This window comes from Cuculus canorus, chromosome 13, assembly GCF_017976375.1.
Source record: "Cuculus canorus isolate bCucCan1 chromosome 13, bCucCan1.pri, whole genome shotgun sequence".
Classification (NCBI taxonomy): Eukaryota; Metazoa; Chordata; class Aves; order Cuculiformes; family Cuculidae; genus Cuculus; species Cuculus canorus.
In genome coordinates, this window is record NC_071413.1 from 11,808,294 (window position 1) to 11,828,729 (window position 20,436).

The 20,436-nt window shown below is 39.9% G+C and overlaps 1 protein-coding gene and 1 long non-coding RNA gene across 3 annotated transcripts; one reads left to right on the forward strand and one right to left on the reverse strand.

Annotated features, from left to right (window-relative positions):
• Positions 1–2,645: 2,645 nt before the first annotated feature.
• On the reverse strand, positions 2,646–12,652 carry LOC128853518 (uncharacterized). Of its 2 annotated transcripts, XR_008452097.1 has the most exons (6): positions 12,507–12,652; positions 8,618–8,695; positions 7,372–7,483; positions 5,094–5,189; positions 4,492–4,617; positions 2,646–3,742 (listed from the first exon to the last, which is right to left on the reverse strand). It is a non-coding gene; the product is annotated as an uncharacterized LOC128853518 (long non-coding RNA). The 2 variants fall into 2 exon arrangements; XR_008452096.1 differs by lacking the exon at positions 5,094–5,189.
• Positions 12,653–12,770: 118 nt separating this feature from the next.
• On the forward strand, positions 12,771–19,645 carry CNEP1R1 (CTD nuclear envelope phosphatase 1 regulatory subunit 1). The gene is made up of 6 exons (XM_054079146.1): positions 12,771–12,856; positions 15,146–15,217; positions 17,390–17,463; positions 17,820–17,929; positions 18,064–18,118; positions 18,370–19,645. The coding sequence occupies exons 1-6, from the start codon at positions 12,832–12,834 to the stop codon at positions 18,409–18,411; spliced, it is 378 nt and encodes a 125-aa protein (XP_053935121.1). The 5' UTR covers positions 12,771–12,831; the 3' UTR covers positions 18,412–19,645.
• The last annotated feature ends 791 nt before the right edge of the window (positions 19,646–20,436 follow it).

Genomic DNA, 20,436 nt, shown 5'->3' on the forward strand with positions numbered 1-20,436 from the left:
CCGGTGTTTGCCTGAAAAATACTTTAAGCCCAAGTTTTCTGTCAGAAAAATAAATCCAACTAAAGATGTCGGAGCCAAAGATATAAAATACAGTGCCTTTAAAACATATCTCTGCGAGCCCTGAGGATATCTAAATGGACCGCAGTACCGGCAATATGAAAAGCATTCAATAATTCAAGCACTCTGGGCCATATGTCAGCCTTAACTACAGATGAAAGTTATCTTTTTCTGCTTGATCACCAGAGCAGGATTCTGGTCAAAAATCTCATCTGATACATAGTCTTCTTTGTAAAACACAACACAGGCCTCGAGTGACTACTGCTCAATAGAGCAGTTGGGAAAATAACCAGCAGCCTGATCAAAGGCTGTGTTGAGGGTGACTTGGGCCACGCTTCTTTTTTATTCCCATCCTTAGGCGTAATGTGGAGACCAGGAGAGAGACAGCTGGTGAACTACCCCTGGAGCAGAGACCACCAGAAACTCACTGCAAAGCAGACAAGTAGGAACGTTCTGTCTCTCCCCCTTCAGTTTTCACCACCATCAGTCTAACTCTGCACCGGAGTGTTCGCGCTCCCACACCTGAGCAGACACCTTTCCCCCTGGCTGCCCAGCAGCACTGCGCTCACCAAGGGACCCTTACACCACCTGTGCTGGGACACTGCTGCAGTAACAGACAGACCGGCCGCCTCCTCTATGCCGTGCTTCACCTACCAGGCCACTTCTTCTGCATAGGAAGTAGTATCCGCTGTTTTAAAATGCTGTAGGATTTAAATATTTACCTGGTCAATGTTCAGTTTGCCTTTTTTTTTTCCCCCTTTACCTACCTGTATGGTGCTGGACATCATAACTCTATTCTTGCACACTCCCCAGTACTGTGAACATTCATAACCAATTTAAAATAGGGCATAACCCACCCAAACACCTCACTGAAGGTGAGCAAGCATTTTTATTTGTCTGTAATATGTTTTAAAACCACTCCTGGGAGTCTGCAAATAGCAGGTCAATGAAAGAAGTTTCTAAATTACTTTAGGCTGCTCAGAAGTTTCCTCAGGAATATAAATTCAAAATTCACAATTCATTTCGTTGACAATGTTCTACAAGGCTTGGGCTTCCGTGTTTCAGGGGGTGAGGTGTGTTTCAGTTGGTTGGGTTGGGGTTTTTTTTTCTGTATTTAAATAAGTAGAGTGAGTGATTATTTCCTTTGTGCACAGGCATGCTGAGTTTAGAACTTTGGGGTTTTATTTTTCTCCAATTTCACATCAGTGAGGCTATTAACTTAAGCCTAATTCTCCTGAGAAACAGACCCACAGAAATGCCCAGCTCATACTTGCAGGTGTAAATTGGTTTTGCTTTGTTTATCTCCCTTAATTTTCTTTTCACTTGTGAAGTCAGAGGCTCCACCTGACTCCTAAAATGGCAATGTAACACCCCCTTTTTGCTTTCTTCGGCACACCTAATTTCTTCAGAGTACAGGTACGTGCCTCTGTCATTCTTTATTCCCCTAGTATATTTAGTTTTAGCACCTTCCCCACAACGTGGAGGGATTAGATTTATGTGCAGGAGGTGCCACTCCATCTGCAGCTGGAGCTCACTGTGGGCCAGCAGGACCTGAGCAATCCCCGTGCATGCCAGAGCAGCACCCCAACTTCCCATTCCCTGCTTTGGAAAAGATAGATTTTACACTATGACAGATAACTCTTCAGCAAAGTTCACCTCAAAACCTCAACCTCAAGTGTTAAAAAAGAAAAACCCTTAAATGATACCAGTTATTACATTTAATCCCTTTGGGGGAAGTGGGGAATGATTTTGTGATTAAGGACCTACTGTGGGGCTCAAGGGAATTAGTTCAATTCCAGGCTCTGAAACAAGCTTCCATGTTCCACCGGGGAAAGCCTATACAATCTCCTACCTCACACGGACATCAGCAGGATAATTTGTAAGTGCGTGCAGCCCTCAGACATCGTAGCATAAACAGCCAAATGAATGCACAGGTAGAGGTTAGGTGGGCTGCAATAATTTCCAGGGCTAGTTAGCTATCCAAACAGGGCACTACCATTAGCCTATCATTTACCATAGAACTCATACTTGCATTTTTGAAAATAGATATTAGAAGGAGTCTTGAAAAATAATGTTATTTTATTACTTACTCTTGGACTGACAGCTGGTTCCTAATGGTTTTAGCTAATGCATTAAGTGAATGAAAAAAGCTGCAAGATAAAAATAAGTTGGCAGGCCTTGCAGAAAGGCACCACTTAGCTCTGAAGCATAGGACTATTTTCCATGGTTTGCACTGCAGGGAAATTTTGCTCAATTAAGATCTACAGTTGGTATTGTTTCTTGGCAAAATTAAATTTATCAATTGATTTAATTCATAAAATGAACAAATTCAATAATGAAAATTCATTGAACAACAGGAGTTACAAGAAAGCAAATCAAGGAAGCACTGTCAGAAAAAAATAGCACTGCAGTCACTGTGTAACCTTCTAGATGGCAAAATGCTTCACAATACAATCTACAGTGAAAGCATTAGACAACCTGCCTTGCAAAAAGGAAGAACAAAAAGATTTAATTACTCTGGTATACCGATACGTACATGTAGCAGCCAGTTCTTTGCTATTCACTATCAGCAGAAATTTCCCCTACAATTACAAAAAGCAGCTGTCATACACCAATACCAGAAATACATAAAGTAAAAACTACTTCCAGCTTTTAAAGACATTGTAATCATTTAAAAGTTTCACTCTTTTCTGAAAAAGTACTGTGCCTATTATGATTGCAAGTAATACCCACAGTGTATTTAATGTATTACAGAAGTTCCTTTCAGTAGCTTAATGTGTGCTTCATATACTTCTAAACTATTTTTTCTATGAAAGTAATTGCCTCTTTCAGAAGGCATAAAAATATACAAAGTTTCAAGATCAGTGTATCTGGCATTGTCTCTTTATGTTCAGTCTATAAGCAATAATTTAACCTTGACAGTAAGTGTTTTTGCAGAGTGGCTACCATTCATTTTGCATGTATTAAATCCAGGAGAATGGCTGTTAAAACTATTTTCTAAATCCGTTATTTGATCGGCTTGTATGTAACTACAGATTAAGGCGTTTCCTCATATGAATTTGACTGCTTTTCTAACTACAATGCTTTCAATATTTTCCTTAAATTCTTCCACTCTTATAATTTCAAGTTGTAATGGAAGTGAAAAGAGTTGAAAATACAAAAAAACCCAATCCAAATCAAAATCAATATAAACCTGCTTCAAAGTTGTCAGTTATTAGGTAAGCAGGCAACACCAATAATTCCAGTTGAGGCTAAAGTCCGTCTTTTCACCTTCATTGATAAAGTAAAACACAAAACCAACTGACTGACGTCCGATGACTTCAGAGAAGTTCCATCCATCCCATTCAACTTGCACTGAAATCCAAGTCTGACCGGCCTGGCCCATTCAAACTTGCATAGTCAGATTAAGTTCAACCACAGTGAAACTGGTGACAAGGGTCTAAAATAAATAACCTTACTTAGTGACTGTTTAGCAACTTCTAGTTTAAAGTTATGAAGGCACAACACTGACATTCGTGAACATTTGTTTTAATAGAAAAGCCTCCTTAAATTTTTCAGAAGTTGTCACAGGCTGGAGCGTGACAGAAGGTGTGATGCACGTGTGGTTACAGGACTTCCACTACAGCATATGTTGTCAGCAACATCTTCTTAGGCCATTGGTGCTGTACTGGTTTGACATGAATGGCTGTGACAAAATAAAATAAATACTGTAAGACAGTTGTAGTTTCTGTATGTGTCACCCTCTCCACACCTACTTATATGTAAAAAACGCCTCCCCTCTTCTACCAGTGGAAGGCTAATTGCCATCCCAACTTTTCATTTGACAGTGTTATTGAACCTAATGATTTACTATGAAGTTTTAATTGCTCCATATACTGTGACAGGTAATCTAACACCTAACTTCTCACTCCAACACAAAACATAGTCCAATATATCCTATTCCCTTTAGGTATCCTGCACACACAAATCAGGTTTTAGTTGAAATCCCACTACAAAGCTAACAATCCTCCAGCTGAGAGCACCGTTAAAATGTTCCTGTCCTAATCCCTGATGCAGAACCACAATATCCATATTACCACTGATGGGTGTGCGCCTCACCAATTCTTGATCCTGTCCAAAGAATGTTTCATTATGAATTGGCCGCACACTTCTTCCTCACATCTAACCTAAATCATCTTTATTACAAATGAAGTCAACTACTTTTTAGTCTATTTACAATGAACATAGGGAGAAGTTCTCCTTATACCTCCATAGCACTGCATGCCTGATAAGCAGCAAACCCCATCCACATCCATTCCACAACCAGAGAAACACCAGTATAGCAGTATCTAATTATCCCAATATACAAGGTCTGACAAAAAAAAAAAAACCCAAACAAAACAACTGTGCCTATAACTTTTTATTTAACAAACTAAGAAAATAAACTATGATCACCTTCAAAATAGTTCCCTTCTGAGCTGACACACAGCTGCATACAATGCTGCCAGCATTCAAAGCAATTCCACAGATCATTTCCTGAAAGTCTGTTGAGGTTCTCCATTTTTGCTTTCACATCTCCAGCTGACAAAAAAAAACCAGGTTCCTTTGAGCACCAACTTGATCTTCGGGAATCTCTTCACCACAAGCCTCAGTAAATAACTGAAAAGTTTGTCATGGACTTCTTCAGTTTCACAAGAAACTTGATATTAACTTGCTGTTCAGCCTTGCACACCAACACTTTCCAACAGAAGGTAAGAAAACATCTCTATTTGAACATGCATCCACTTGTACTGAGTAAAGTGATTGAGTTAAGTCTTGTTCTCACAGTGACAGGTTGGAACATGTTCTATAACCACACCTCTTTGTCTCTCCCCCTCCTCTTGGTTCCTGAGCTAGAGGCTTAGTCTATTTTTTGTGTCAGACATCATAGAAGAAGTATCCTCCAGGACAAGGCTGGCTGGAATTATTGCCATCATTGTATGGTTGTCATCACTGGGAAGGTTTTAACTTGAAGCGATCCATTAAACCAAACAGCTACAGAGCTTTGTCTCCCTCACCTGGTGCTGGGAAAAGGCCAGGTGTCCCTCCAAGCAGTGGCCATTTTGCAGGCTGATGTCAAGAATGTCCTAGAAGTCCAAATCTTTTAGCAGGTGCTAAATGAAGAGGTGGAAGATTATCCTTTGTATCTGACAGTTCTGTTTGGAAATGTCTGGGTTTGTTTTTTTGTTTTGTTTTGGTTTTTTGTTAGTTTTGGTTTTTATTTGTTAACTGTTTTAAAACAAACACTAAATCCTCCTTTTGTTTGCACAGGACACTCTTAGCTGTGAGGGTCTAAAACCATCAGGCTTAAGAAATGCCAGTCACCTATGTGAAAATAGGTATAGAAACGAGCACTGTAGACAAAGCAGTGACACCACACACCAACTGCAACAAATGTCTTAGCCTTTATCATTCATAGTGCCCTACTTTAAAAGAGGTACAACCACTGAGCTACAAGTACAACCTTGCCGTATGTTTTTAATATAGCATGCGGTACTAATCTTAGCACACGTACACTATAAAGTAAAACTCTCCCTGATATTAATGTTAGCCTGCACACCCAAGTTACAACTCAAACAGACAATTAGTAAAGTTAAAGGCAGATTTTATTTCTGAGTGATTTTGTCATGATAAATGTGTTAGAAGTCATCTGAGGCTGGTTCTAAGCAAGGATTTAATTCATGACTATTATGTAGGTCACTAGTGTTGATACAGCTTGCGCTTAGTACTCAGTTCAAGGAATCAGGTTCAACACTAAGATCAATAGCTGTTGAGTGTGTACATTTGGTTTCTTTTTACACCATCATTTAATAGAAGAAAATAAAGTAATTAAGCAGATGTCACAATATTTTTTGCCAACTTCCACATTTATTTCAATCATTAAAGCAGTATTTAATTTACAAAGCACCATACTCTAACCCTGCACATCCAAAAATATTCATGTTTAAAACCTGAACCGCCCTCGCTGTTTCTGCTGCCCTTCTGGATTTCAATAAGCTTCAGTAACTGAAAAGAATTGCAACCACCTTGGTAACTAAAAAAGAAAGCTTTGTAGAATGGGGAAAGTTCACAACAGGGGAGGAAAAAAAGCCTTTCTACAATAGCCAGGTGTTCACCTCAACCCATACCAACTTCAAACACATGCAAGGACAGAAGTTGAATCTGATTTTAGAATAAGGACATGAAAGATGAGCTTTATATTCTTATGCTTTTATAACGTTAGAATGAATTCACTTTTAGAGAAAGAATAGTATACTCCCCACTCTCCTGTTCTTTCACAAAAAGTTTGCTCTGAAAATAGCATGGCTGAATTCTAGTCTTCCAACTATAGTTTGATCACTGCCAAATATTTGCAAGTTCAGATTTTTCCATATCCCACCCATCTACTTGATTGCATTTCATGTAGTACCCACTACATTTTGTTCTACTTTTACAAGTAAATGTACAGCAGCAAGTCAAGTCAGCCATGAAAACAGAATTAACTACTTTGAAACACAAAACAAATAGTACTGGAAGAGTCCCTGACAGTCTACCATCCAAGTGAGGTTTAACCTGAGGAAGGGGTGATTGGCCCAAGACAACAATTCTGTGTATTTGAGTGGTTAAGACTTCCATATTCAAATTGATCCAGTTCATCTCCAGAAGATGAACAGTGACGTAATGAAAACTAAATCTTTTCCAGGACATAATTGTAATAGAAGTTTGTCTTCTGTTTAAGAGAATGTTACTCTAAGAACTTATTTTTCCAAAGTATTCTGGTTTTGCTTCAAATATTTAGAGGTAAAGACCAGGCAAAAGGTTTTGTGCACTTGCAAGTCCTTTTTATGTAGCCAAATTTCATCTTTTCTTCTGCTGGCAACTGCGAAAGGCATCTTTAAAATTAGAAAGGTACCTGACATGCATTAAAAACTACAAAGATTACTCAGGCAAAAACAGTACCCAAAAGTACTTTTAACATGTCTAGATTAACAGTCCACAAAAACCAACCAAGAGCTGCAGGGTGGCCTTTAAAACAAAATAAAAACACATAAGAGAAATTATGACTGGATTAAGGTCAGGCTTAATTCTCAAGGTTATTTTTTTTCTTAATAACATAGACAGGTCTCTCATGGCTGTCATAGTCCAAAACTTGAATGTGTAAGAAATTTTAGGACTAAGTGTTAAGGGGCCCCAGACACATTAAGCAGGCATGAGCTTCAAACATCATCTATATGTTTGTAGGGTCACATTTCTGAAATGGGTTACAGTAACACCTCTGTAGCAGAATTAGCTGACAAAATTTTGATAGAAACCTACTGTTAATCCTTGCTGATGGCAACAATGATAGTCAAGGCACTTCATTCTTTCTGCATCTGTTGGTGAAACTGCAGGTATAGCTTCTCTCTATGATCATTCCTGGTGCAGTCATCTGCAACCAAGTGAAAAATCACTTAAACCACAGCACAGACTGCAAAACTATACTAGAACACCACTAAGTCATCACTACTTTACCATTTAACAATACTGTCAAAAGTGATAAAAAAAATACTTCTTTGAAGCAAGGGGGTTTTTTTTAATCTTTTTATTCTTCCCTGAGGAAATTTGTTATGGACATGCAAGAAGGCATAAGAAACATGGTTAAACTTGTCTGCAGGCTTCTCAGAATTAATCTACTGAAAACAGCCCATTCACCTACTCCAACCCACAGAGGATTACTTTTGTCCCATTGTCTCCTGCACTTTCTCCATTTTGATACTGGGACACAAATCTCACTTTAAGGGAAAGCAATGAGAGACTGGGAATAGACTGCTTTTTTTTTTAGCTATAGCCAGCCAGTTGGAGTTAACTAGAACATTTTTCAGCTGTGTTACAGAACATCTTCTCTAAATACTTTGTCATCTTGAAAAAAATACCCTTAGTGGACACACACCAATGCAGGCAAGCAAGCTCCTTTCTGGTGACTCCTATCTCCAACATACAGGCACCTTAGAAGTTTTTTTTGATCTGCAAAATACACACACAGTTCTTCCTCACAGGATGCTTCGCATTCCCCAAGTAACTCAAGAGATTTTTGTGGGTAAGCATTCATTCTCTTCAGCTGTGCACAGTATGTTCACACCACTAATTTTAAAACACAAACCACTTCTAGCTCCTAGTTCCCAGTCATATATCACACTCCACAGCCCACACCAAACAAAACACACTCATGAGCTGGAGTCCCGGCAAGCCAGCCCTTCTGTCACAGCCTGCTCTACAGCTTCAGTGCCAGAGGAACCCCCTGACTGCCAGCAAAGACGACACTGTAAACAAATTTTTCAGAATTTTGCTTCAAAGCAAGGTGGTAGCGATGCAGATCATCTACTGTCTGTCATAATCTACACTCGAATTTGATAGGCTTCAAGGCATGTGATTCTTCTATCTATTCTTTTATCTATTTATACAAGCAGATGACTATTAACATTAATATATATTCCTGCTGTAGGATTACAAGTATTTTTCTGTTAAACACAGGATATCCAAAGCCTTAGAATAATTTCTATTTATGCTCCTGAAAGCTTCTTACCTACTCAGATCTCCAAAATCCTTTGAATAATCACCTTGGGAAGAAGGACTCTTCTGACATGATTTGCAAGGATTCATACTAAAAGAGGTAAGAATATGAGGTTAGGTATACATTGCCAGAAGTCTTTTAAATGCTAGAATAATCCGAAGTGTTAAACAATTATAAAATAAGCACATTGAATACATTTTCATTCTACATAATTTTTTTAAAAAACATCATTATATCAAAGTGATACATTATTTCTTTTCCCACTCTCTCATTAATGAACTCTAAGGAGACATGAAAAGGTCACATTTCCTTGTTTGGGTTTGCCTAACCTACAGAATGCTTTATGATACATCATACAGCACCTAAGTCAGTTCCTCCTGACAGTCTTTAATGAAAGCCTACAAAAGTACACTGGCATCGCAACAGTCATTGTAAAAATCTGCAAACACAGTGGAATATTTTAAGCCAAGATTTCTGTTTATACAAGATCCTCCCAAAGCTTTTCCTTCACTCATTTTCCCTTGAGTAAAGAGGTACTGAACAGTTTACAGTAGGAAGTGCCTTTGTTAAGCATCAGCAATCTGCAGGATCTAAAGTAGCTTACATTAACATTTCATTTTTTTTGCTTCCCATAAGATGTGGAACTTGAGTATCACTTACACATTCTAAGTCAAGCATGTTTTTCAACTACAGTAGCTAAGATAAACCCTACTGAAGAGCTATATCCTGAACTCACCATATGAACTTGCCATAACACAAACTTATATACTTGCTTACTTCAGCCTGTACCAGGAGAGGGCTTTCATCAGTACAGCTTTGTTAGGTCAGAAGTCAGTCTGTTTATTATGGCTCCCCCCTCCTCCTCTCCAAAACAGAGCTGAGATATGTTGCATTCTATTTGTACTAATTGCCAGACTTCCCAGAGATCCTATGTTCTAAGACAAGAGACATATTGAAGATGATGCAGAGAAAAAACTATCTACTGCATGTATTAATGCAAAGAAAACCTAAATGTGGCAAACTAAAAAAAGGAATAAAGTTATTTTGTGTATAAGAAGCCTGTCTACTGAAGTGCCATAAGGAATAAGAGGGTGAGTTTTACTACTCCTGTCCTAAGTACTTAAAAAGACATAAAACCCTCACTCAATTCAGTTGCAAAAAGAGAACATAAGACAAATTAGTTTTATAGACTTCTGAAATTCAAATAATTTTTAGCATCTCATAACATCATATTCAATGTATCAGAACAAATTTCAAACTATGATTCTAGGAACTGAAAATGAATCTTCTATTAAATCAGGACACACAAACTGTGTATTTTTGCACTATGCATACATTACACAGAGATGATCCTGTGGATTTTGCTCAGATGTCCAATGCAAGGCTTTCTCTTTTCTACTGAAAATGCTGCTATTTCAGAAAGCTCATCTTCCAGGATAAAGTTTGAAATGTTTGCTACAGGCTTGTTAGAAGAAACCATTAGTGAGGAGAGAAAAAAAGATTACTGATCAGAATTTTGTTGTCTAAACCAAGAAGTCCTGATACGGATCTTCCTGTAAAAAAAAACCCACAGTACTGCTGAAGATAAACCACATTTCTCAAGAGAAAATGAGATGGAATAAAAAAAGGAACAGTTTTTCAATAAGATTTTAAGCCTTCTAAATCTACTCAGAAAAGGAATATGAAGTATTAAACACTATCCTCATATACACTTCAAACCTGGAAGGTAGCTACTACAATAGACTGATTTGTAAAACCAGGATTAGTTCATTCAAAAAGACTGAATGTCTAACAGCCTTAAACATTAACGCAGTATCTCTGAAGTAACATGTTGCCTCAAGGGGAAGGAAATGTTTAGAGGAAAACAAGCACTAGAAGGGATTATGTAGAGACAAACATGCAGGCAAAGGCTGGAAATGCAATCAAACTAAGAAACAAGTGACCCATCCTAATTACCTCTGATAGCAGATGCTGCTAACAGATGCTCTCACATTATGCTCAAAGTACAGCTGTGCAAATCAGAAACAGATACTGAAGATGCTAAACTCAAAGACACATCCCTTGCACCTTGAGAAGTGATAACTTGAGATATCATTCTAGGCTGACAAAGCATGTTTCTTCCAACCACCCCTGCATTATGAAGCAATCCAAATGTACGCAAGGCCCTTGTGCTTAAGCTATTAATTTTAAGGCTTCACAGGTGCCAGCAGAAAGAGATAGTAAGGATTATTAACAGATGCACTAACCCTAAAAAATAGCTTATTAAAGTCATAGCTGTCATGTAATGAGCATTACATTGTCTTGTCTCATTTACCTCAGTTAGTCCCCAATCAACAGAATTGTACAGATGAGAGTAGAAGCTACTTTGAAAAAAAAATTAAGCTGCCCAAGAAGTTTTGCACTACAAACAATAAAGGAACGACAATTTACTGGAAGTATATCAAGAGTTACTCCTCTTGGAATCTTTTTCCTGATGCAGGTTCAGCTTTTAAGTGTCACAAATCATGAAAGCCTGAATAAAAATCAGCTTTAAGATATCAACATCTGTTCAGAAGCAAACTTAACAGCTACAGCAAGATAAAGGATCAGCAGGAGATCTGAACATCAACAAACTGACAGAAATATAAATAGCTCAGTGCAAATTACACCTTTCTGATACTTTCAGGTTGCTATAACTCTCAGCACAGCATTCCATTTTTCAGAGTAGCATCTAACTTCTTAGGGTCTGATTAATGTCAGGTTCTCTCAACTACAAGAGCACAGCTGTAGTAAGGAAGAAAACATCTTCCCAGACCCATCTTTTGATTCAGGGAAATAATCTAGTGCTAATACTTGCTATGTAACTACGATCCAAGGGCTGGAGCACCTCTGCTATGAGGACAGGCTGAGAGAGTTGGGGTTGTCCTGCCTGGAAAAGGGAAGGCTCCAAGGAGACCCTATAGCAACCTTCCAGTACCTGAAGGGGCTACAGGAAAGATGGAGAGGGGCTGTTTACAAACACTTCTAGTGATAGGACGAGGGGCAATGGGTATAAACTGGAGAGGGGCAGATTTATACTAGACATAAGGAGCAATTTCTTCACTGTGAGAACGGTGAGGCCCTGGCCCAGGTTGCCCAGGGAAGCTGTGGCTGTCCCATCCCTGGAGGTGTTCAAGGCCAGGCTAGATGAGGCCTTGGGCAGCCTGATCCAGTGGGAGGTGTCCCTGCCTATGGCAGGGGGTTGGAACCAGATGGGCTTTAAGGTCCCTTGCAACCCGAACTATTCCATGATTCTATAATCTTTATTAAGAGCCAGAAGGAAAACTCCTGAGGTGCTCAGACTTTCCACCTGGCTGAGAGTGTTCCAGCCACCACCAGCAGGACTGCTTCTGTTGGCAGAAACTAACTAGGCAAAAAAAATAATAAGCTGGACCTACAAATGCTGCAAAGAACATATCATCCTGTCATCTACACTCAGTCAACCACTACTAAAGCATGAGAAACATAAGCCCTTGTAGAAAACACCACATTTTGTGATTGCACTTAAAAGAATGAGAGCAAAACTACTACAAATCACTTTTTGACGACTTTTTTCAGTTTAAGAAAGCCTCGGTACAGCAGCACCTCCGTACCCGAGGCGATCTCGTCTCCCTACCGGAGCAGGGCAGCTCTCCGCCGCTCAGAGACCCACCAGCACAGCTCAGCAACGCGGGACCGCGGAGCCGAGGCCCTGCAGAGCTCCCTAACGTAGCGCTTCAACTCGAAAAGCCGTCACTGAGGGAACAAAACCAGTTCGATCACTGCAGTATCGCAGCTGGAAGAGCAGGATAAAGCAGTAAGGGCTATGTAATGCCAGTGGATTACGCCAAGTATATCCCATCACAGCCTGTAACCCCCAACCGGACTACTCTAGGACACTCACTAGTCCAGGTGCTACCGCCCTCACGCAACAGCCTCCGCTGGAGCACAGCCACATTGACAGGAGCCCTGCCCAGCAGCGGTCGATCCTGTCAGAAAGAGAACTACTAACACCAAACCACACCACCACACCCGGCCGGGAGCTCTGAGGCCTGCGTCGCCGCCCCGCCCTTATATAAGCGCGGCCGCACCCTGGCCCCGCCCCAGCGCCTCGCAGCCAATGGGCGCTGCGCTTGCTGCGGGGGGCGTGGCGCGCACGGCCAGTTGCGCGCGGCGTTGTTTCTGCGGGCGGGGCCGCGCGGGGCGGTCGAGGGGCCCGGCCGCCTGCCATGAACTCCCTGGACCAGGCGGAGGGTGAGTGCGGCGGGTACCGACCCGCTGAGCGCCCCGAGCCGGGGGTGAGGCGGGCCCGGGAGGCTCAGGCTCCCTCAGGTCTAGGCGGGGTGGGGGCTGTGGGGCCGTCTCTGTGCGAGGGCGGGAGCCGGGCCCGCGGGGAAGGCCCGTGTGGAGTGGTTAGCTAAGGGGCCGGGAGCTGCCCCGGGGGCTTTGCCTCCCGCGTCCCCTTCCTACCCTCTCCACTGATCCCTCTCCCTTCCCTTGCCCATCCTCCCTTTTCTCCCTTTGCCCTCCCTTTCCCTCCCCTTTCCCTCCCCTGCCCCCTTTCCCTTCCTTTTCCCTCCTTTGCCCCTCTTCCTTCTCTCCATTCCCGTCTCCTCCCTTCCCGCGCCCCTTTTTCTCAACTGTAGTTTATTAAAATCTGCTTTTGCTGCAGTAGCTGCTCCTCCGCTCCGTTTGTTTTCACGTGAAGTGCATTTCCCCCAGCTGCGAGCCCCACCACACGGGCATTGCACTGTGCAGGGCTCTGCTTGCACTTGAAGAACGTGACCTCAAATAGCCCTCTCCTGTCTCAGGCGGTTTGGATTACGAGTTATCTGAAATTACGGTTTACAGAATGTCAAAACCCCGAAAAGAGTTCTTAGTATCTAAAAATAAGATTGGTAGAGGTTTTTAAAACGCATCAGTGTTTCGGAGTTAGCAGGTGTTTTGTAACAGATACCAGAAGTGGACTTTTCGACAAAAAAATTGGTCACTCGGTGCTGAAGGAGCTTTGTTGCACTGTCTGTACAGGCTGTAGGGATCCCAGGCGTGTGCCTGGGCAGTTACAGCTGCCAGGTGCCAAAGGGATAAACTCGGAGAAGGTTCTTAGAAGGTAGATAGGCAAAAATGAGTTAAAACGTGAAGTTCCTGTTTCCTGAAAGGGTTTTGGTTTTTTTTTTCTCAGTTTTTTGTTTTAATGCTGTTTACGTTATGCAAGCCTTTCTTGAGAACTTTGTTATCAATAGCTTGATTTTTACGCCTACAGGATGCTATTTCTGAAATAGCAGGTTTTCATGTGATACCTCTTATTTCCCCTCACACTTCACTGACTGGTTGCAAGGGTTTTTGTGCCAGTCAGGGAACAGTTAATTAGCTTTAATTGCTGGCAGTGGTTTAGCTTTCCCAGAAGGGAGGTGGAGGACAGCCCTAACTACCGGGCTGTTGGCAGTAATTAAGACTAGTTAACTGTTCTGTGGCTGAAGTCAAGATATTGTAATCTTCCCTCATGAATTCACCTGGAAACCACTTAGGTGTAAATTTACGGTTTGGAAAAATGCATTAGTAATAATCATAATAGGTATATTTCTTCTGATCTTATTCTTTGGTTGCTTTATTATGGTAACTAATTTAGTGATAGCTGCAAGTTCAAGGAAAAAATTTCCAGTCATGGAAATGAAAACACTTCAGCTGAAACTTAAGTTTGTGCTAACAGAAACTTAACTCCAGGTAGAATTCTAGCTTTGACTGGACTGTTGTCAAATATTGACTTTGTTGAACAGAAGCTTAAGTCTAACAGATTATGGGTGAAACAGCTCCTTGTAGGCAAACATTAGGTGGCTAAGTTTTTTTTAAAAAATAAATTAGGAGTATGAACTTGAAACACTGCCCAGCATTTAACAGCAATGTCTGTGGAAAGCCTATGGGAGAATTATGCAATAAGAAGAAAGATCTATGTAAAGAAAAAAATAATTGAAATAAGATTGTTGGCTAGTGGTTATTGTGGGTTTTTACAAAGAGTGTGTGTGTGTGCATATATATCGTGGTGCTAAAAGTTTCTACAAAACAAAGTCATGCAAGCCATCGCTGCTACGAATAATCTCTTGAGCAGCTGGCAAATGGTCAACTTTGTTTTTAATTACTGTTATATAGATAATGGAACGTAATGGTTTCCTGATGCTGTTCATTAATACTGCAAAATGTAACGCTTATTTTCTGTGTGGAGGAGCTATTTAAGCTCTGCTAAATATAACTCAGTATCGTTAAAGATGTTTAAAATACTCTGATTTCTCAACTATACTGATTTTTCTTTTCTGTAAGTGGGAATAGTTCTTGCTTTTAGTATATAATGGTCGTTGTACTTTTCAGCTAACCTTGTGTGATGCTACTTTGACTGTGCTTTCATTACATCTAAATTATTGTTTTCTTATTTTTCTCTACCTGTTAAAGAAATGAGTGGGCATAGGGGAAAAGTGATTCCTTTTTATCTTTTACTTTAAAATTTGACTAAATAGATTAAGATCTAATTATGCTTGACATCCTCCCCAGATCTCAAAGCTTTTGAAAGAAGACTTACTGAATACATTGCATGTTTGCAGCCAGCTACAGGACGTTGGAGAAGTAAGTCTGATGTTCCAAGGGATAAATAGGACTCTCTCTTACAAGCTTTCTAGATTTACTAGTGTATGTCTTTGATACATTAGCCAAAAAAAAAAAAAAAGCTGTGCTTAGACTCCCTTTAAAACTTATGTGTCATATGTTCAAACACTCTGCAGAAATACAAGAGAAACTAATACGTTAGCCAGAGTTAGAAAAATGAGGTTAAGATTGAATTGGCTCAAGGCTGAATCATTTTGGAAATAGTTGGGACAGTAAGTTGTATTTGTTTCTGTTTGGTTTGGGGTTTGTTGTTGGAGGGTTTTTTTTGAAGGATCAGACTTTCCAGACAGTCACTATAACATTGAAAGTGAAAACGCTACAGCAGTGTGCCTTAAGGGCAGAATACCTCCTCATCCCTGTTCTAACAGGAAGGTTTGAAGGAAGAGGGGAAGGTTAAAAATACCACAGATAGGCTGCCAACTTTGGGGTCAGTTGTCCATGGTGGCAACAGACTGCTTTTTTGTACTGAGACTGAAGTTTCCATACTCAAAGAATACAGATATTTTTGGAACTTATAAAATAGCATCTTTTCCCCCGAGAGACCGAGGAACAGAAGGAATGACTACTTAGAAAGCAAAAACAACAAAAAAAACCACCCCACCCAAAGCACAACCACCCAAACACCACCCGAGACCCTCTTGTGTCAGAGCAGTTGGGAGGCAAGCAGATACTTGTAAATAGTTGTCCAGCTTGTGCACACCTACTGTAGGAATGCGTTTGGCTTCCAGAATTGCTATTTGCTGTCAAATATAATCAAAGAAAAAAAAAATACTGGAATCTTCTAAGTATATTTAATGTGGCTTGCATAGCTAGTACTGTGTTCACTAGGTAACTTTTTCTTTTCCGAATTGCTTGCTTTCCTACTTTTGTAATTCATGTGAGGGAGGCTTTTAAATGTAATGGGGTATTTAACTCAATGTTAACTTTTCCTCCTGTTATCCTGGAAAAAAAGCATTTGCGTAGAGAAGAAGCTCTATGTTTTTGATAGATCTTTTCCAACTTTCTTCTCAAAATGTAATTTGTTAGTGTTCCCTTTTAATTTTGTTTTTAATTTTGCAATATCAATAAGAAATACACAACTCAGTAGTGAATTAGAGCAGTCTTAAAACCTGAAAGTAGTATTTAATGAAATCTGGGGGTTGTTTTCAGGTTTTTTTTCCCTGTGATCCTAAAGGCTGGTAACTCTGGGTCTTCTCTTTTTTGTGGTGTTCTTTGTTTTTTTTTTTTTTTTTTTCGTCTCCTGATAAAAGACTTTATTTGCATCAGCTTCAGACTCTGCAGAAAACTCAGAACTTCCAAACATCCAGTGAAAGCTGCAAGACTTTATGAGTGTGCAGTAAAATATGAGCTTTCTCTACCTTTATATTTGTTGGGTTTTTTATTTTTTTTCCATCAACCGCTGTTCCCCCAACCCTTTGTAGTCTCCCAAATCAGTCTAATATCTTATATAATTCTCATATGTATCTAGCATTGTATATTTACAGTGAATTGATTACTCTTCCTAAGCCATTCTGGATGTGAGGCAGTTTTTGTTAATCTTCATGTGCTAATGCTAATATGCTTCCCGATTCCTGTTTAAATTTTGTGTCCTTTTTCTCTGTCAGCTTTTCTTGCTTGTAATTGTGGTGCGAAGCATAATGCAGCTTAGATGTGCCAGTGAAACTGCTGGTGCTAAGCCTTGGGCTTTTCTTATGTAGAAGAACTAGTAGATTGAAGGTTTAGTTCTGTTCTGCCGTTTAATAGTGCTGCATTTCTGTTGCCTAGACTGCATAAGCTCAGATAGCATACTGAGCATTTGGTACAACTCCACTCCAGTCTTCCAACTCACATTTTTGCTAGCCATGTTATTTGAGAAACTTTCATTTCTTCAAAGAATCAGGATGTTTTTACCTGACCGAATTTAGATTTTTGGTATCTGCTTGTCCTGTCTAGGAAACCCATCCAGAATCTTTACAGTTTCACATAATAGAAGTTTCTTTGTGTATTTTAATTTCTACCTTCCACTTAGAAGCTTCTCCTCCCTCAGAAGTGGGAGAAAATATAAATGCTTAAGAGCTGCTGCTGAAAAATTAATGCTTTTAGTAGAAGTGAGGTATAATGTTTGACTGCTGTTCTTTTTTTTTTTTTTATCAGTGATTCTGATAGTGGTATCAGTCTGCACAGCAACTGGTGCTTGGAACTGGTTAATTGATCCAGAGACACAAAAGGTAAAGATGATGCTAATTCTAAATGTAATGAATATATTCTGCTTCATCATTTGGTGTTACAGTATCTTGAAAACTGGAAGGCTAAAGGTGGTTCTCCCGTGAAACTGGGAGATCATTTTTAGTTAAGGTGTCTGGAGTTGTTGTGGAATATGTCCTGGGACAATGCCTACCGGAATGCTACACCTTGAATATTTATCTAATAAGGATCGTTTGCAAGAACTTAGGAACCGCTAGGAACAGGTTGTGTTTTGTTTTTGGTTTTTTTTGTTTTTTTTTTTTCACTTAAATGAACTAGGCAGGAACTTTTTGCATGTTTTAAAAAGTGCATAATGGGACTAATCTAATTTCTTTCCTAGGTGTCATTTTTCACATCACTTTGGAATCACCCATTTTTCACAATTAGCTGTATTACCCTAATAGGCTTGTTCTTTGCTGGAATACATAAAAGAGTGGTGGCACCATCAATGTATCCTTCAGTTGTGTTTGTCAGGTTAAAAATGTTGTAGTCACTGCTGTTACTGAATCATATGTTAATATTGCTTTTTCAGTTTTTACTTACTCTCTGTAAATCGGCTGCTTTCCTTGACGCAACCCACACAGCATAGCAGCCCGATGTCGAACTGTTTTGGCAGAATATAATATGTCCTGTGATGATGTAAGTCTTGGTGGTTCTCTGCTTGAACCTTGTTTTAAAAAAAATCCATATAATTCAAAAAGGCACTCTGGGTGTTTTTTAAGAACAACACTAGTATACATCTTAAAAATTCTGTGCGTCTGTGAAACGGAATGGAATACTTAATATTGTTATGTGTGTTGTTTTAAACTTGGCTTGTAAAATTGAAATTGAAATGCAGTTGTTGGGCTCAGCTTCTAAGGTCTAATCTTTGTTTTTTTTCTGTCTTGCAGACTGGAAAATTAATTTTGAAACCTAGGCCTCATGTTCAATAAGGGCTGTCTTCCTTCAGTTTCTTCCACTGCCATGGAAACCAAAAAATGACCTTTTTTACGGTAGTGTGACAGCAAATAAACCAAACGGGACTGTTTGTCACTGCCCGGGAGTGAAAAGTCTTACACAGTTGACAGTGAAAGTGTGCAATATTACTTTCTTGAATATTTATCCAACGTTAACATATTATCAGTGCTTTTGCTACTTCTGATTACCTCTTTTTCAGTATTAGTGTCACTTTTTTACTTCAGCTAGAACAGAACATACAGGTGATGTATGTTAATCAGCTATGAAGTTGAACTTGAAAATCAAACCTCATTTGTGTTATGTCTCTGTAAGCTATTGTAAATAGCAGATCAATGCCAATGTTCAGGAAAAGAAGTAATATTTGCTGTATAGATTTTTTTGTTCTCATGAACAGTGTTGAAAGGAATACTTACCATTCCCATGACGTTTTATTAGCACACTTACTCATTACAGCTGTCCTTGTCTCCTGGTCATTCTTTTTGGAACTGGTTAAGAGGCTTGCAGAGAGACTGTCTGTCTGTGCTGGAGAAAACTGGTCTTACTGTTCAAGAACTTTGCAATATATCAAGGATCACATTTGTCAAGTTGTATGTATAATGCACCAGCCACTTTCATTGTGGTCACACGTAGCTCCGTGTTTGATCTGGTTCACAACACTGCTATTTTAAGATTTTACGATTTTAAAAATTGTCTTAAATATGCTTGTATCTTCCCGATTGTAAGGTTGTACTATATCTGCAGTTCACATGACCGTTTTGAGTGGAGTTTTATGGTGTGGTAGTCTGAACATGAAGCTAGTATTGCAAATGTGTAACTACAGGTTTGGTGAAGAAAACAGAGTGCCACAATAAAGTAACAATTTGTTATTTGGAGTGTTAAGAACAAAGTGTGGATGTTACATGCATAAAGTATAACTTCTGAATAGCTAAAATTGTAAAGAGTTTTAAGAGTTTAAGCTGTTCAAGGTGCCTTTTTAATTGTTTCAAACTCTTTTAATTGACTGCAACTGCAAAGCTGTTGCAACTTCAGTAGCTCCTCCTACAAGGTAGGCTGGCTTTTGAAGGCAGCCTGTGGATGTTCTTGTCAGTTGAGACATTCAAAATTGTCTCCTATAATTTTTCCAGTGAAGTCTCCTGCCCGTCCATTATTTTTAACCACTGTATATTTTGTAGGTAAATGTGTATAAAATAAATCCTTTGTATAAACAGACGTTATCTTCTTTTGTGCTATGCAAATACAGATCTCAAATGAACAGAGGAACATCAGAGACCACAGCTCAAGTCTGTAGCTTTCATACCAGACCAACATTTCCTCTGTTTGGTGTGGTTCTTGCAGTGTAAGATACTGATGCCGTGAAAAGCCAGACTTGATAATCAATGCCAATTTGATTATTAAGTAAGGTATCCTTTATTGCGATGTCAGGCATGCAGGGTGTCACTCCACCTAATGCACGTGCAACTTCTAGCACAGTTCACAAAGGTTCTATACATACAGTCAAAGCATACATATTCATCACTTTTCTGGGAACAGGTGTCTATTATAATCAGTTCCTGGAATTTATTTACGTAAGTTTCCTCCCCTTGGTGCACTCGCTCTGCTCAGGTAGTTGTAGAGAGCAATGAGGTCTCCCCTCAGCCTCCCCTTATCTCTCCTTACATAAAAGGGGCTACGAGGAAGTTGGGGAGGGACTATTCATAAAGGCTTGTGGAGATAAAACAAGAGGGACAATGGGTATAAACTGGAGAGGGGCAGATTTAGACTGGACATAAGGAGGAATTTCTTCACCATGAGAGTGGTGAGGCCCTGGCACAGGCTGCCCAGGGAAGCTGTGGCTGCCCCATCCCTGGAGGTGTTCAAGGCCAGGTTGGATGGGCCTTGGGCAGCCTGATCCAGTGGGAGGTGTCCCTGCCCATAGCGGGGAGTTGGACCGGATGGGCTTTGAGGTCCCCTCCAACCGTAACGATTCTATGATTCTAAATGTAAGTATCCAGGCGCAGGCT